Below are 16,888 nucleotides of genomic sequence, written 5' to 3'. Positions count from 1 at the left end.
GAATGCCTTCTCACCACCAAGCGGAGGAGGAGAGAAGTGCATCTCTGTGACCTCTTCTTAAATGAACGCGATGAAGGTCAAGTATGCCCAAATCACAGAAACCCCACTTTAGAACAGCCCTCTGCAGAGATCCCCTCAGGGATATCAACACAGTTTTCACATAATTCTCATTAAGATGATTCCACTGGGAAGGAAGGCAGGAAGAAGCGACACCAGACAGAACATTAAGTTAGACACATACACGCACTGAAATTTGCCTCAGGGAAAAGAAACAGCCAAGGGAATTTCTCAATTTATTTTCTTATTCTTTTCCCTCTCCTTGAGAGCAATAACAAGCAGCTTTCGCTGGTTCCATACCCTTCTCACCCAACTAGGGAGGGCAGGGAGAAAGAGAGAATGGGGTACCAATGTAGGCGTGTAGGCATGCGGTGCTTCTTTTCTGACTCTTATAACTAATATGTGATGCTAATATCATCGTCTGGGGGTTGCGACTTTTATTTTATTGTATGCCAATGTTCTCAAATGTAGATAGGGCTGCAAAGAACTCCCAGCCTGCACACCTGTGGAGAGCCAGCATTCCACCCTACCTGAGTCTGGCCACTTGCCTGTTCTCCATACACAGGGCGTCCACGTCAATGATGCGGTTCTCATGCCCGCCCAGGATGTGGTTTAGCTCCTGGTTGAGCCTCTCCACCTTGTCCTGGTAGGAAGACCGCTCTTCTTTGACATCCTGAAGCTCATCCACAGAGGCCTGCAGGTCGTGCTCTAGAGACTCAATCTGAAACCAAAGGAAGCGTCCTTACGCAAGATGTTCTTCAGATGGTGGCTTTAGGACCAGAGATGGAGACTTCCGCTTGGATGGTGGACTCTTAGAGAGCTTCTTCATACCACCGCATGCTATAAAACCATAAGTGCCCACACTGCAACATGATAAAAGCTAAAAGCGATGGACGACTTCCTTCCAGAAACTCACTCTATCTAAGATGGGAAACAGAAGCGATCCCTTACCTATTGCAGGATGCCCTAAAGCCAGAGGCTGGACAGGGTGAATCCAGACATCAGGAACAGCAGCCAGTGTCTTACAAATGCATACTGTTCAGACTTCTCTAGACCCAGAAATCTTGTTCTGCTCTTCAAAACCAATTAGTAAGAGAAAGAAAAGCATGTCTAGGCTCTCTTAGCTGTACCCTAACTAGGGCTCTGTACCTGTTGAGATTTTGCCTAAAAAGCATCGCTCAGCATTTCAGTAGAAACTTGCAAATTAGGGCCAGTTTGTCATGTTTTGTTCTCTCCCTGTCTATCCTGGGTAGCGGGGAGGTTTCCTGTCGCGTTCAGAACAACGGTACCCAGAGTAAGAGAGGAGATCTGCTGGAAGCCAGAGACACAAGAGGCAGCTTGGGAACCTGACGGAGTACCGAGGAATTAAGAGCACTCAACTGGCATCCTCCTCCCTCCTCTGACTCGCATCCCCAGGACCCCACACTCTCTGAAAAACAGGGGGCGCAGCCTACTCTTCTCTGTGCTGTGTCCAGCTGTGCAAACATATCTCCCGCTCTTAACAGATGTTAGCAATGACCTGCTCCTTAGCTCTCTCCAGCTGCTGAACCAAGTCTTCACGCTCATGGGCTGCAAAGTGCCGCACGCCGATTTCTTCGTCTCCGAGCCTCTGTTTGGCAATTGTCATCCTCAAGAGCTGTGTTTTCCATTCACAGAAAAAGAGAGAGAGTGTGTATTAAAAGGAATAGATCCAAACAAAAACCCAAGCACACTAGGCAGAAAGTTTTAGAAGATTTTTCAAGAAATACCGAAAAAGCACAAGACATTTCTTGCCAATATCATGAATTAAAAAAAGAGAATTAAAGTATATACAGTATTCTGTACACACATGCACATGTACACACGTGCACGCATACACAGTATACAGGGCTAATGGGGACACAGGCCTGTGCACTAGAAGGTGGATGCCCTCTCCAGCACAGCCAGAGTGAGGAAACAAACTCTTGGGTTCTCTTAAACTCAGCAAAGATTAAAAGATGATAACACAACGCTGAGAGGGGCATGCTTCCATCCTCTTAACAATTAAGCTAGATTACCAAGAGCCTTAAAAATATCCCTACCCAACGATCCAGTAACTCTACTTTTGACAATCTGGGCTAAGAATAATTCCAGACATGGACAAGCTTTAGGAAAAAAGAAAAAGTAGATTGCACTGTTATTTATAAAAAGAGTGAAAAAAACTGGAAACGACGTCTAACAATAGTGGAGTGGTTAGCAAACTGTAATGCAGTCAATCAGCAGGCTACTTTATGCTGTCTGAAATGAGGGTGATACGAACTCTGTAATACCGCAGACAGGTTTAACATGCCATGGGAAAAGGGAAAAAAGCAGAATACTAACTTTAATATGCAGGATGATTAAAATTATACTAAGAATTTATGCACAAAACACAAAAAATTACCGAATACATCAAAATATTAAAATGTGTATGTTTAGAGATGGTGAGACTGTGTACGCTATCTGTTCTTTGTTTTCCAACTTTTAAAATAAGTCTGCATGATTTTCATAACATACTTCTATTTATGTTTTAAAATCCCCAGGGATAAATTTTCAGTCTTCAGAAATGTAATTTTCCAAAGGAGCCCTCCAGAATCCATAGCTTCCCCAGACCCGGGAGCCAAGCTCCCTGTGCAGCTCCAAACCTTCTAGGTAGGGCCACATTGGGAACTATGTGCGAGTCCCCAGGAAGATCCAGTGGTCCCAGAGCATCCCCAATGTGCTCATCAGTGCAACGCAGGTTGCCATTAGAGTGACTTTTTAAATTATGGCACTACTTCCAGACGCTTCTTCTAAAGAGGTTGTAAGCCTGATTCCCACATCTCCCAGGAGGGTGTGTGTAGATGGGCTTCATATATGGATGAGTCCTGGGGACAGTTTTTTGCTGTCATATGGTTCCAACCTTGCCAGGAGTGCCTGCTTGGGGCATGCTCTTCCTTGTTCCTGCATGAATCTTGAGGGATTTGTTGTCAGTAGAGAAAATGGCGTTATTTTCAAGTCTCTGAAGGATTTAGGTGCAGGTGAGAGAAAAGTAAAAGTCAAGGTATTAACTAGATTGAAAAAATAAATAACAGCAATGAACTTTTTTTTTTTGAGGAAGATTAGCCCTGAGCTAACTACTGCCAATCTTCCTCTTTTCGCTGAGGAAGACTGGCCCTAAGCTAACATCCATGCTCATCTTCCTCTATTTTATACATGTGACGCCTACCACAGCATGGCTTTTGCCAAGCAGTGCCATGTCTGCACCCGGGATCCGAACCAGCGAACTCCGGACCGCCGAGAAGCAGAACGTGTGAACTTAACTGCTGTGCCACCAGGCTGACCCCAGCAATGAACTTTGAAAGAAATGACGACTAAAGAAAAGTAAAGAGCATTTTCAAATGACATCTATTTTGGGTCCTTATTTGAAAACCACTCAGTTGGATTGGACTAATATTTACTGTGCACCTACTACAAGCTAAAGTATCGCTGGGATTGGGCAGACAATGCTCCAGGCAGTGGAACAGCTCGTAAAGACCTGGCAGAGCACATATGATATTTATGTATACAAACAGCTGTGCTTAATGGAATCTAATTACTGTCAATCTGCATTACTCAAAGATTCTGTATTTACGAATCTGCCTATTCATAAATTTATCTGTAACCTCAAAATCAACATTCATGGCACTTTCAAATCACATGTGGATATGGGTGGACAAGCACAGAGTTGTGAAAAACGTGAATTGTCTGAAAGCCAGGTTCCCAGCTGAGGTTCAACAGGACAACACTCTGCTTTTGTTTCAGCTCCCTACCGTGGACAAGTGTCCTTTGTTGTGGTCTATTTAGCGCCACTTTTTTTTTTCTCATTTTGTGCTTTTGACTGGTGTTTTGCTGTTCAAAATGGCCCCATGCGTAGGGCTGAAGCGCTGTCTAGTGTTCCTATGCACAGGAAGGCTGTGATGTCTCTTACAGAGAAAACATCTGTGCTAGCTAAGCTTCATTCAGGTATGAGTTACAGTGCTACTGGCCATGAGAATCAACAACACACATTTAAAGGGGTGACTTTAAACAGAAACACACATGGGACAAGGTTGTGTATTATTGAGATGACGAAAATGTCATGACCGGAGGCTCATAGGAACCCAATCCTGCATTTCCTCTAGGAGCAGTGGTTCTGTTTTCACTAACCCAGTGTTCAAAGTGACTTTGGAGAATATCACAACAGCAAATAATGAGAATGAGCTGTACTAGGGGCAATGGTGCTTCTCGCAGAACTGGTTAATCCAACCGACAGCTGACGTGTGAAAATATCTTTCACGTCACACAATTTCTTGGCTCAGGACTTCAGAACCACAGGTGGATATACAGAAAGACAAACAGCTAACCAGATAAGAACCATTTCTCAGATCAAAGTGTCTGGGAACAAGAAGGCATGTGCCTTTTTCAGCATGAGGCAACTGGAGGCCAGTGATACTTTCCTTGATATGTGAAAAGCCAGACTGACAGCCCGAACTTTAAGTAATAAAACAACACTGTGGTTTCCCATTCACAATATGCTTCACCGAACACTTAATTTAGAATCACACAATTATGTTTGCTTAATGCCGATTAATTATTAAACATGTTTATTGAGGTCTGACAGCCATCAAAGAGAGTCATCTTGTATATACTGGATGCCTGTTAAGCTTCAATAAATATGCTAACAATCATTTGGTGTTTAACATGCATACAATATTGGCTATTAAATCTCAGGGCTGGACTGGTTGAAACACTTATTTTGAAAAGTGAGCCCAAGTTAGTAATCGCTGGATCATTGGTTGGGTCTGACACTAAAGTGCAATTAGTAGAAGGGGCCCAAGAAGGTGGCACCCAGCAGAGTTCTCCGGCCTTCCCAGCTGACAGCTCATAGGGTCCAGAGTCCGCTTGCCTATGGGTTCATGTCCTGGCTCCACAGTCTGTGAGCTGTGCAACCTTGGCACGTGCCTGAACTTCTCTGAGTGTTAGTATCCTTTGCTGTAAAAATACGACAGTAATAGAATAACTTTTTACTGTCAAGGGTTTGTAAGTAAGCATGAAGCAAGAGAGAGAGGAGTTGCATTAAATGAGCATTTAACTTGAGGGAATTCAAATATATGTGTTTGGCAAAAAGATGAGAGGGAGAAAAAAGAGGAGGAAGGGAGAGATGGAGAAAACAGATGAGAGAAACAAAAATTTTAGAAATTGAGTGACTCTACTCACCCCTGCTTTCAAAGTCCCAGCCTGAGAGTGAGGTGGCACAGTGACTGACAACATTTAGGCACAATCCTACAGTTCATATTTATACACAATGTTCCTGTTCAGGAGCATACATGCCCACGTGCCCTGAACTTCACGGACAATTTCAGGGGCCATCAAGGGGAATTTTGGCCAGACGCAAGCTTTTGCCTCTTACATGCTGCCTTCAGAACCTATTCCTAAGTAAGAGAAGACAGGACTTCTCTGAGACTTAGCACAGCCCCTGGACATAAAAAGCGCTTGATGAATGTTAGCTGCTACTACGACTACTGTTATGATGATCACCACCATCACCCTCCACAGTAGTCTCCCCACACAGACGCCTAATGGGGAAGTCCCATCTTTCTTCTAAGAGGGAGGAAGCAGAAGTCCCATCTTTCTTCTAAGAGGGAGGAAGCAGAGCTCCCCCCGCCCCCCAAGCTTATCTGTAGCCTGCAGGCGATGATGTTGACTTCCCACCTTGGAAACGGTTAGGAAGCAACTGCTCAGGACTCTTAATTCCCTCAAACGAGGCCGTCAGAGCTCCACAGCCAGCCTCCCTTGTGCCAACACTCGAAGCGGATCAGTGCCCTGAGAGGCACACGCACTGCCACCAGTAGATGCATTCATTTCCTGATTTAGATGGAAATAAACGTTTATGAATGAATTATGGGTGTGAGTCGTCAGTTTATGGATGAGCCACAGCTGCAGCTGGGATGTGGCTGAGGGACATGGCTGCAAACGACGTGGCAAAATGGCTCTTGGATGCCCTTCCCCCATCCCACCAACGGGGTCCGACTCCTCTGCCAAGGGCCTGCTCAGACTCTGGTCCCCGAGCCCTCCAGTCAGAACGACGTGCTCCTTCCTCCATCTCTTCTCATCCCTCACAGCCCTCAAGGTTCTCTCTCTCGTCTTGCTGTCATTGGCCTGGATCCATTTTCCCCAGCATACAGTGAGAGGCCAGGAACAGCTATTATTCTCCAGGCGTTATCTGTGTTCAGATCCTGCTTCTGCTAATCCTAGTCACATGTCCTTCACAAGTCATCTAACCTTGCTGGGACCCAGGTGACATCAGTTTTTTTGAAAATGGAGATTGTCTTAGTCCATTCGGGCCACTATAACAGACGACCACAGGCTGAGTGGTTTATAATCAACATTTATTTCTCACAGTTCTAGAGGCTGGGAGGTCCAAGATCAAGGTGCTGGCAGATTCAGTGACTGGTGAGAGCCTGCTTCCCGGTTCATAGATCGCCGTCTTTTTGCTGTGTCCTCACATGGGGATGAGAGAGCTCTCTGAGGTTTTTTTTTTAAGGGCATTGATCCCATTCACAAGGACTCCACCCTCACGACCTAATCACCTCCCACAGACCCCACATCCTAAAACCATCACATTGGGGATTAGGTTTCAACATACAAATTTGGGGTGGACACATTCAGTCTATAGTATTTCACCCTGGCCCCCCCAAAATTCCTGCTCTTCTCACATGCAAAATACAGTCATTCCATCCCAACAACTGCAAAAGTCTTAACTCATTCCAGCATCGGCTCTAAAGTCTACAGTCCAAAGCCTCATCTAAATCAAGTACGGGTGAGATTTGAGGTGTGATGCACCCTGAGGAAACTCTTCCCCAGCTCAAACCTGCGAAACCTGTGCTTCCAAAATACAACGGTGGGACAGGCACACGATAGACACTTCTACTGCAAAAGGGAGAAACAGGAAAGAAGAAAGGGGTAACAGGTCTCAAGAGAATCCAAAATCTAACAGAGCAAACAACATTAAGTCTTAAGGCTCAAGAATAATTTTCTTTGGCTTGATGCTCTGCCTTCCAGGCCCACTGGGATGGCGACATCACCCCCACGGCTTGGCAGGACAGCCCTGGAGCAGCTCTCTGCCAGGGCCCTGCAGCTACGCTGGGCTGGTGTCTCAGCCCTGCAGCTCTGGGCATGCCCCTCCTTTGTAACCTGGGTGGAGGTGGTCAGCCCCCCAGACCCACGCCCTCTTGGCCTTTGGCGGGAGTGGCAGTGTCCACGATCTCTGGCTCACCTTCCCATCATCTTTCCACTGTCTTGAAGAAGCTGCCTGGCTTCTGCTGAGACGGCTGGTCCATACTAATCTTATCAAATGGTTGCTTGGCCACACCCTTCGTGTTCTCATTTTCTGCAATATGGATAGGCTGAGAATTTTCCAAATCTTGAAGTTCTGGTTCCTTTTTGCTTAACAATTCTGTCTTCACATCATTTCTCTCTTCTCCCATTTTATAAGCTTTCAGGAGAAACCAAGCCACTCCTTCAACACTTTGTCTAGAAATTTCTTCAGCTAAATAACCAATTTCATTGCTCACAAATTTCATCTTCCGTAAAGCAACAGAACTCGAACACAATTCAGCCAAGTTCTTTGCCACTTCATTACAAAGATCGCCTATTCTCCAGGGTCCAATACCATGTTCCTCACTTCCATCCGAGACCTCATCAGAATGGGCTTTCCTGTCCATATTTCTACCATCCTTCTGTTCAGGATTACTTAAGTATTCTCCAAGAAGATGAAAGCTGTCTCTACGGCTCTCCTCTTTTCTTGCTGAGCCCTCACCAGAACTGACCTTAGCGATCTCTTCCCAGCAATGTGGGCTTTTTCTAGCATGCACCTCAAAACTCTTCCAGCCTCTACCATTACCCAGTTCCAAAGCCACTTCCGCATTTTTAGGTATTTGATAGAACAGCACCCTACTTCTCAGTACCAATTCCTGTCTCAGTCTCTTTGGGCTGCTGTAACAGAATACTGTAAACTGAATAGCTCACAACAAGAAACATCTATTTCCCACAGTTCTAGAGGCTGGGAAGTCGGAGATCAAGGAACTGGCAGATTCGTTGTTGGGTGAGGGCCCACTTCCTGATTCATGGTCGGCTGTCTTCTTGCTGTGTCCTCACATGCTGGAGGGGGCAAAAGAGCTCACTGGGGTCTATTTTATGCAGGCACTAATCCCATTCATGAGAGCTCTGCCTTGAGGATCTAATCACCTCCCAAGGTCCCCACCTCCTAATACCATCACATTAGGTCTCAACAGATGAATTTTGGGGAGACACATTCAGTCTATAGTAAGGATAAAAGCTATCTTGTAGACAGGACAGCTATGTACGGCTGCCCAGCCTACACACTGCACAACTTCAACTCTGGGGGTCTCCATCCTCACAATGTGAAGATATAATGCAATGATCACTGTTGATGTATTTCTCTGCAGAGCTTTAAAAGTGCGATCCCCAGCTACAGTTGGTATGGTTACAATTCGTACACAGTGACTCTATTTGCAGGGTTACTGGGAGGATCCAACCAAAGCCCTGTTAACAGGAAGTGGACGCTAGCCCTTCCTCACCCCCAGTCCTCGTGTACTGCTGCAAACAGCACACCCAGGGAGAGGCCAGCACCAAACGGCATTTATTAAACACTCATCTGGCACAGTGTCATGCTGGGCAGCTTAATAAACAAGGTCCTGCCTCTCTTTTCTTTACTTTTCCTGTTGGTTTTCTCCACATCCTCTCCAACTGTCCCCTGACCTTTTGAAATAGCCTCAATAAAATTGGAAGGGAGAGCTTAAAAAGGCTCCAAGCAGGAACTCTATTGTGTATAGCAGAGTCCACATTCCTATATGATACTCCAGTTCTAGCTTTAAACAAAACAATTTGTCACTTTAAAAAAAACACACAGGGGCCGGTCCGGTGGCACAGCGATGAAGTTCGCACACTCTGCTTCGGGAGCCTGGGATTCCCCTGTTTGGCTCCTGGGCACAGACCTGTGCACTGCTCATCAGGCCATGCTGTGGCAGGCATCCCACATATAAAATAGAGGATGATGGGCATGGATGTTAGCTCAGGGCCAATCTTCCTCAGCAAAAAGAGGAAGATTAGCAGCAGATTTTAGCTCAGGGCTAATCTTCCTAAAAAATAAAAAAGAAAACACACACACACACACCAGCAGTTTTCCTTCTCTTCCTCCCAGAGCCCTGGAGATCGTCATGCGAACACCCATTAGTGTGTATTAATGTTCCTGGGTTAATGAGCACCCAGTTTGGGCCAAACAACATGCTAGAAGCTTTGCTTACACGTGATACCTCCACTGGCTTTTTGCTGCATTGGCATCAACATCAAAGCCTTTACAAGCGATGATGAGGCACAAGAGGAGCTGCTCCCACCCGCCTCCCATCCCCATCTCCCATCATTTCCCCTGTTCTCTAGCCACATTGGCTTCCCTTCAGTGCCTCAAACACACCATGCTCCTGCCTGCCACCGGGCCTTTGCACTTCCTCTGCCCTTTGAATCGCTGCCCACAGGTCTGTCCAGAACCTGCTTCTTTTGTCTCGTTCTTCTGCTCATCATCGTCATCCCCCTTGTCAGCTCCACCACGACAGGAACTCAGCTCATCAGATGCACTGAAATACCCCACACCCAGAGCAGTGTCTGGCTAACCGTAGGAAGTCCTCAGATGTGTCTTAAATATAGGCAGCCTCTCATCTGATGCTTCCCACAACTCCAGGAGGCCGACACCGCCCTGTCCTCTTTCCAGGTGAGAACCCCGGGGAGGCTGACACAAGCTCTGAAGCCAGGTCTCCTTGCCTGGGGCCAGGCTCACTCAGCAGGCCACAGTGTCCCTCACCGGAGGTCTCAGTCTCCTGACACGCAGAGCCAACATGCATGAGACCCTTCTCTAGGCCAAGCCCTGCCCAGGTGCTTACATGTACCAACCCCATCAAGTCCAAAAGCACCTCCAAGGTACTGTCACCAGCCCCATTTTCAGATGAGAAATCGACACACGGAGAGGTGAAGTAACTCGCCCACGTCACAAACATTACAAACCGCAGGGCTGGGGGTTGACCCCTGGCAATCGAGGGTTCTGGAGTTTATGCCCTCGCCTCTCTCTACAACTACAGCACTCACTGCACAGCCCTGCCCCCATGGGGCGTGTTCTGTGTTAAGTGCCTCATATAACTTTTTGTATTTAATTTTCCCAAAGTGCAGTGGACCCCTGCCATGCCTCTGTCGCCCCAAACTCGCTCCGCCTCAGGGGCTCTGCACCTCTTCCCTCGGTTACCTGACCCCCTCCCACCACACTTCCTTCTGGTCTCCGAGCAAAGGGCGTGTGAACAGATCTGCCTTCGCAGCCCACCCAATGTAAACAGCATCCTCCACTCTGCCCAGGCTGCACTCTACAGCCCCCTGGCCTGCTTTAATTATTTTACTCAGCACTTAGCACCCTCTGACATATACCATATCCCATTAAATACAAGACTCCATCAACTTTAAGACCCACCATATGCACCTCTAAAAAGAATAAAAAGTACCAATCATAACTACATGATACCATTGACTATATCAAAGATGTTCAAATGTGAAGAACTGTGCATCTCAGAATCTGTGAAATATACTTGTCTATTTGCCTATTATCCATCTGTCCCACTAGAATTGAAGGGCCATGAAAGCAAGACTCATTGGTTTTGTTTACTGCCCTATCCCCTGACCAGAGGGTCAGGTCCTCGATAAAGATGTGTTGAAATGAATTGAACTGAACTACCCTCCATGAGGCAAGTACCACTGTTATCACCATGGTACAGATAGATGAGAACAGCTGAGACACAGAGAAGTCAAGCAATGGGCCCAAGATCACACAGCTAAGAAGCCCCTGAATCACCTTCACACAGTTCAGTACACATCACTCCCAGAGCCACAGTCTTTATGGCGCCCCACCAGGCAGTTTGGTGTAATTTGGATATGGTGTGCCATACAGTAAGCCTTGGGCAGGGAGATCTTTCAGAACCAGTTCTCTATGAAGAAGTGTAATTATAACACATGGTCTGCGAGATGAATGTCCAATACCATGCTGTTCTGGTCGTGTGGGCCACCCAGGCGCCATGAGCTCATACAAGCCAGGACAGGCACAAACATGGGCTCTGAGACCAAATGAGTCTGATGCATTTGCCAATAAAACATTAAAGAATGCAGAACTAGTCTGGCTGCTTGCTGAACTAGCTGAGTGCTACCTACAGTTCACAACCAAGAGCCCGGTTAGAATAAGATATGACAGGGCTGGAGCGGGTGAGGGCCCTTATCACTCATCTCAGTTCTTAGTAATTAATTCTTATAATGCCCCAAGGTGAGAGCTTTTCTTCAGAGCGCTCTCTTCATCTGGGATTCCTACGTCTCTGCATTCCTACATCTCTGTGCTTCTTTGAAGCATGAAGAGGAACATTCACAGAGACGTCTCTGATCCCTCATCCTGGACCATTACAAACACCCACAGCTGAGCATTCTTTTTTGTAAACAAAGTATACTGTAATTAGTCACCTGCATGCTCAGTGGTCTGTCTTTATTGGCTCGTGGCTTTGATTTAATTGGCTTGCTTGCCGAATCCATCCAGAAGTCCCATGTCAATAGAGGTATGTTCACAGAAGGGCTCTATCGTTTTATGGTGCCAACACCAGATAAAACAGAGGTACTTAAGACCGTCAGCTGGTGTAACATAAAGCTCATTATTAAGGCCCAAACCCTGTGTTTATGCAATATCACAAACAGCTACATTTAAATTAGCCAGTGGGGCCCAGGAAATGCGGATGCATGACGCTGGCAGGAGCAGCTGTCCACCTGAACTTCCTTGCTTTTGAATACCTCACATTGTACTACTGTTCTTCTGCACTAAAGTTCCATAATGTGCATAATGAAGAAAAATAAAAGCAAATGGACAAGAAAACCAACAGCTGGCTGTCTCACCGGGAACAGGAGCTGCTTCTCCCTGGCACATCTGATTAGGTGCTATTCCACAAGGGGCACACGAGATGCAAGGAAGCTTCTGGGAGCTCTGCACCAAAGCAATAATGCTCGGTGCTGCCAAAGTCTGGGGTGACGATAAGGAGGGCTGAGTTTTGGGGATCCATATGCCAGATGCCAGGCTTCTCACCCCAATCTTTGTCTCTATCGGGAGGCACATATCCAGTTCAGTGGAAACAGTCAACCAACAGAAAGGAACAACTTGAGATTCCAGATGGAATTCTTGTACAAGAGGATTCTAAGCCAATCTGGGACCAGGGTGTGCTAAAGATACAGCAACGCTTACCGTTTATGGAGCAGATACTGGGTGCCAGGTCGGATGCTACATCCTTTACAAACACTTAACACTGCCTGCACACACACCACCATCATTAAATCTCATTGTGTTGCGTTCTTCCCAGAACCAACCACTGTCTGATCATCTTACTCATGCATTTTATTTTCTTCCTGTCTGTCTCCCTAACTAGAATATGAGCCCTGTGAGAGTGAGTACCTTGTCTTTCATATTCCTGGATGTATCCTCAGCTCTTAGAACACTGACCAGCCCAGGGTAAGTCCCCAATTATGTGTTGATGAAAAAACGATGAAATCTGACAATAATTCTACATGAGGTATTATTATCCCCATTTTACAGATGAGGAAACAAGCCTGAAGAGAAAATTGACTTGCCCAAGGCCACACAGACAGTAACTAGCAGGGCTAGAATATAAACCTGGGCCTAGCCATTTCCAAAGACAAACTATACTACACTGCACCTCTTGGCAGTGGTAGGCTGGAGCTGCAGGCTGGTCCTTTCTGGAGTGCCAGTCTCTCCAACCCCAAGTTCAGTGACTTCACTTTGGTAGCCTGGCACGTGTCATGGTATCAGTATTCACACCATGGAGATCGGCAAAATGCTACCAACCAGGCTTCCTCTTCCAGAGAGCTGGTTCACCAGCTCACCTCTCGATATTTGTGATTCCAATGCACTCTGCTAGATTTGTTGATTGACTCTTACTAACCCTTAAATTCTCCGAGATCTCCCTCTTCTTCCTAGTCCCCTTTCCCTGAATTCACTCTTTTCTTTAAAAAATTATTTTACTGGGGTCATACTGGCTTATAACATTGTGTAAGTTTCAGGTGTAGATCATTATATTTCAGTTTCTGTATAGACTGCATCATATTCACCAGCATCAGTCCAGTTTTCGTCCAGCCCCATCCCCTCTTCTTCCTTTCTTTTTTGAGGAAGATTAGCCCTGAGCTAACTGCTGCCAATCCTCCTCTTTATGCTGAGGAAGGCTGGCCCTGAGCTGACATCCGTGCCCATCTCCCTCTATTTTATACGTGGGACGCCTACCACAGCATAGCTTTTGCCAAGTGGTGCCATGTCCACATCTGGGATCCGAACCGGCGAACCCCGGGCTGCCAAAGCAGAACGTGCGCACTTAACCACTGCTCCACCGGGCCGGCCCCCCGCCCTCTTTTCTTAACGCCCAGAAGAGAAGGCAGGCACACCTCTGGGGCTGCAAAGCAAGCTGCAGTTCTCCCAGTGGGCGGCACTTCAGACTTGCAGCCCCGGCACTGTCTGGGTCTTTCCACATAACTGGTCCTTATTCCTCTCAGACTGACACACTGAGAGCCCCCAGCAACCCACCGTGCACAACAAGCTTCTCCCAGGGTGATTTGTGGACATGTTAGTTGTCCCTTTCCACAGGCCTCCTCTTCCCTCGTTAACCTTTCAGAACTATAATTATCAAGGAAAGGGAGGGGCGAGCACGTCTCCCTTTCAAACGCCTCCTCTGGTTTGAATTGGGGCTTTGTGTCCATCTGGGAGCCCCGAGAAATTCTTAGGCGCTGTTCAGAGAGACAGCAGGTGGTGTCTGATCAGGGGACCACCACTCGTCACAGGAACCCTGGAACCCCACGTGGGTGCTAAGCTGCGTGTAAGCCAGGGGGCAACAAATCTTTCAAGAGGCTGTTTGAAAATGCTTTATGGCAAATAGGGTGACAAGGCTCTAGCTGAACAAATGGAAAAATTAGTCTACCTTAAAATACCCAAGGCAAGTAATTTCCTATCACCTTGTTTCTTAAATGTGCTTAATATCTAGAATCTGGGCTTCCCAAATTATGGATAAGGGTCATGAGTTAAAATGGCAACTCAGAGACAAAAATCCTCCCCTTGAACAGTCGCTCATAAAATGATGTCGTCAGCCTTTCTGTCTGCAATGGGGGAGATGGAGTCCGACAAGAACAATCACTAAATGTTCTTGAACTTAACAGGCTGGAACAGCCTATGAGCAGGACCCCACCCGTGTCCATGAGGCTCAGCATCAGACCCCCTGCTCTCTCCACAGGGACTCCCCAAGGTCTCCCACCATGGGTTTGGTTTGGTTTCTTCTTGGCTGGAATGGTTTGCTTTTCTAGCTTCTTTCCTCAAATTTCTAAACTACTGCTCCCAGCATGAAGAAGGTTACTGATAACAGCCAGAATTGCTGTCAGTCTGCTTATTTTCTTATATTCTTTTTCTTTTTTCTTTTTCTCTTTTCTTTTTCTCTTCCTCTTTCTTGAACGCTTTGCTCTTCGTCTCATTCCCTTTATTCATCCACTCATTCATTTATTCCATTCCACTCCTTCCATAAAGATTTACTAAATAATGTCTATGGATCAGGAACTGAGAATGCTAACTTCTAGGGATACAGTAGTATACCAGTCAGGAGTTTGGCCTGCAAAGAGTTTACCCTTGGGAGTAGGGGTGCCACTGTGCCAGCACAGGGGAAAGAGCGGGGCACTGTGGGCATGCACAGGACCTGCCCCTAAGAGTTAGAGAAGATTACATTTGACCTATGACCTGAAAGATGAGCAGGAGTTTACAGGAGAAGCAAAGGGGAAGAGTGTTCCAGATAAGAGCAAACAGCAGGTGCAAAGGCCCTGAGGGACAGGGCAATTTAGCTCCACAAAGAGGCTGAACTTAGCGCTGCAGGGCTGAAGTGTGAGGTAACTAGTGGCAAGAGATGCGGCTGGAGAAATCAACAAGGGCCAGATAATGGGGGGCCTGGAGTACCATGGCAAGGAGGTCAGACAGCGATGGAAAGGTTAGAGTAGGAAGTGACACGATGAATAAAAAAACAAAGGGTTAACTCATTCTCCTTCACAGTCACAGCCACCCTTGAACAGAGGCCTCCGAGTTTTTCAGAATGCTGGTGCCATTATCGAATGAGTAATCTGGCCTTAATGTTGATGACTGGGGGTGGGGGTAGGGGGAGGATGACCGTGACTCACAGGGGGCTGGAAATAAACCAGCCCTATAACTTTAGACGCAAATGCGAGTAAATGGAATCTCTGGGGCTGGCGGCAGTTGGTCTTTCTGAGGGGGAGAGGCTGGATACCGAGACGCGGGGTCTGCTGAACATTATAACATCTTCCCTGCACCTTTTGGCAGGTGAATACTTCCCAGGCCGTGAATATGAGTCACTAAATTCTAAACCTTAGATAAGAAAACAGTGTGATAAGTGTTTCCAGCTACTGGAATAAAGACCCAGAGCACAAGCGAATCAGGAAGCTCAGGCTGTGCCAATTCCAAAGAAGCCCCAGACTTGTGCTGAGTGTTACCCACACGCACATGCACGCACGCACAATCGGGCATACACACATACTCACATTCACATTCATATACACACACGTGCACACACACATGGGCATACACACACATACATTCATACATACACATACACATGGGCATACACACACACATTCACATCCATATACACACACGTGCACACACACATGGCATACATACATACATTCACACACACACACTCTCACATTCATATACACACGCACACACAACACACACACACACACGCCCTCCCTTTCTTTCTTTGAAATATCAGTTGCCAATGTCAATTCCTAAAATACCTCATACCTAAAAGGTGACACAATTAAAAGTGACCAAAGATGGGGTAGAGCTCTATTTAGGAAGGGTGGAGGTGGGGGGTAGCTCAGGAAGAAAAAAGAAAATAGGAAAAGAAGAAATCAGTCAGACAAGAAGAACCATGAATCCAAAAGTCACAGTTGAAAACGTTTCAGTATTTTGTGGGTTTATAACGTCTCCAAAATTCCTGTAGTATTTTTACGGGTTTAAAGGAAACTACTGCACACACTTCCTTTTGTTCTCTAGAAAACCCCGCTGTTATCATTTGAGGAAGTGACTAAGAAGGTCTGGCCTTTAATTATTGACCAAACACCCAGGTTACAGAGCTTAAATCCTTTTAGTGATGCATAAAACCACATCAGGGGCCTGATTAGCTTGTCCAGTGTTAATTAGAACCTTTCTTAGAAATACTCTCCCAGCCCCTATTTCAGGACCCAGAATAGTACAGCCTAATTTTTCAAATATATATTAAATCCAAGAGGTTAAAAAAAAATTTTTTAAGGCAGATTAAGTGGAGACGAGGCTACATAAAGAAGACTTCCGAGTATGCCCTTGGATCAAGCCAGCAGTACACACAAATCCTCTCTGATCTCTCGTTACGGAAGAGTTCTCTGGACAACCCAAATATTTCTGTGCAGTCTTTTAAGAGTCAGCATCTTTCAAAATGGCACCTTCCAATAACCAACAACTCCCCAAAACAATGAACGTCAACACCATTTGCCAAGGAATTTGGTAACATTTGAAAGACATTTCCCAAGATGGCACCTTCCCTGTCATGGAGTTTTCTTGAGTTAAACTCCAACCACCATCTCTGTCACGAAGGCAGAGAGTTGAAAATGAATCTGTCTTGGCAAAACGGGAAATCATTTGGGGGATAGAATT

The 16,888-nt window shown here is 46.2% G+C and overlaps 1 protein-coding gene across 6 annotated transcripts in view; it reads right to left on the bottom strand.

Moving 5' to 3' along the window:
* The window catches only part of CCDC149 (coiled-coil domain containing 149), a 100,384-nt gene that overhangs the window by 32,873 nt on the left and 50,623 nt on the right, over positions 1-16,888 (bottom strand). For all 6 annotated transcript variants that reach the window (XM_070613057.1, XM_070613058.1, XM_070613055.1 and 3 more), the window contains 2 exons: positions 1,577-1,693; positions 606-778 (listed from right to left, as the gene is read on the bottom strand). In XM_070613057.1, the coding sequence (XP_070469158.1) occupies positions 606-778; positions 1,577-1,693 (290 nt within the window). The remainder of the gene's footprint in view (positions 1-605; positions 779-1,576; positions 1,694-16,888) is intronic.

The sequence above is a fragment of the Equus przewalskii genome, chromosome 3, assembly GCF_037783145.1.
Source record: "Equus przewalskii isolate Varuska chromosome 3, EquPr2, whole genome shotgun sequence".
NCBI lineage: Eukaryota > Metazoa > Chordata > Mammalia > Perissodactyla > Equidae > Equus > Equus przewalskii.
Note: the sequence above shows the minus strand (reverse complement) of the source record. Positions and strands in the feature narration are given on the sequence as shown.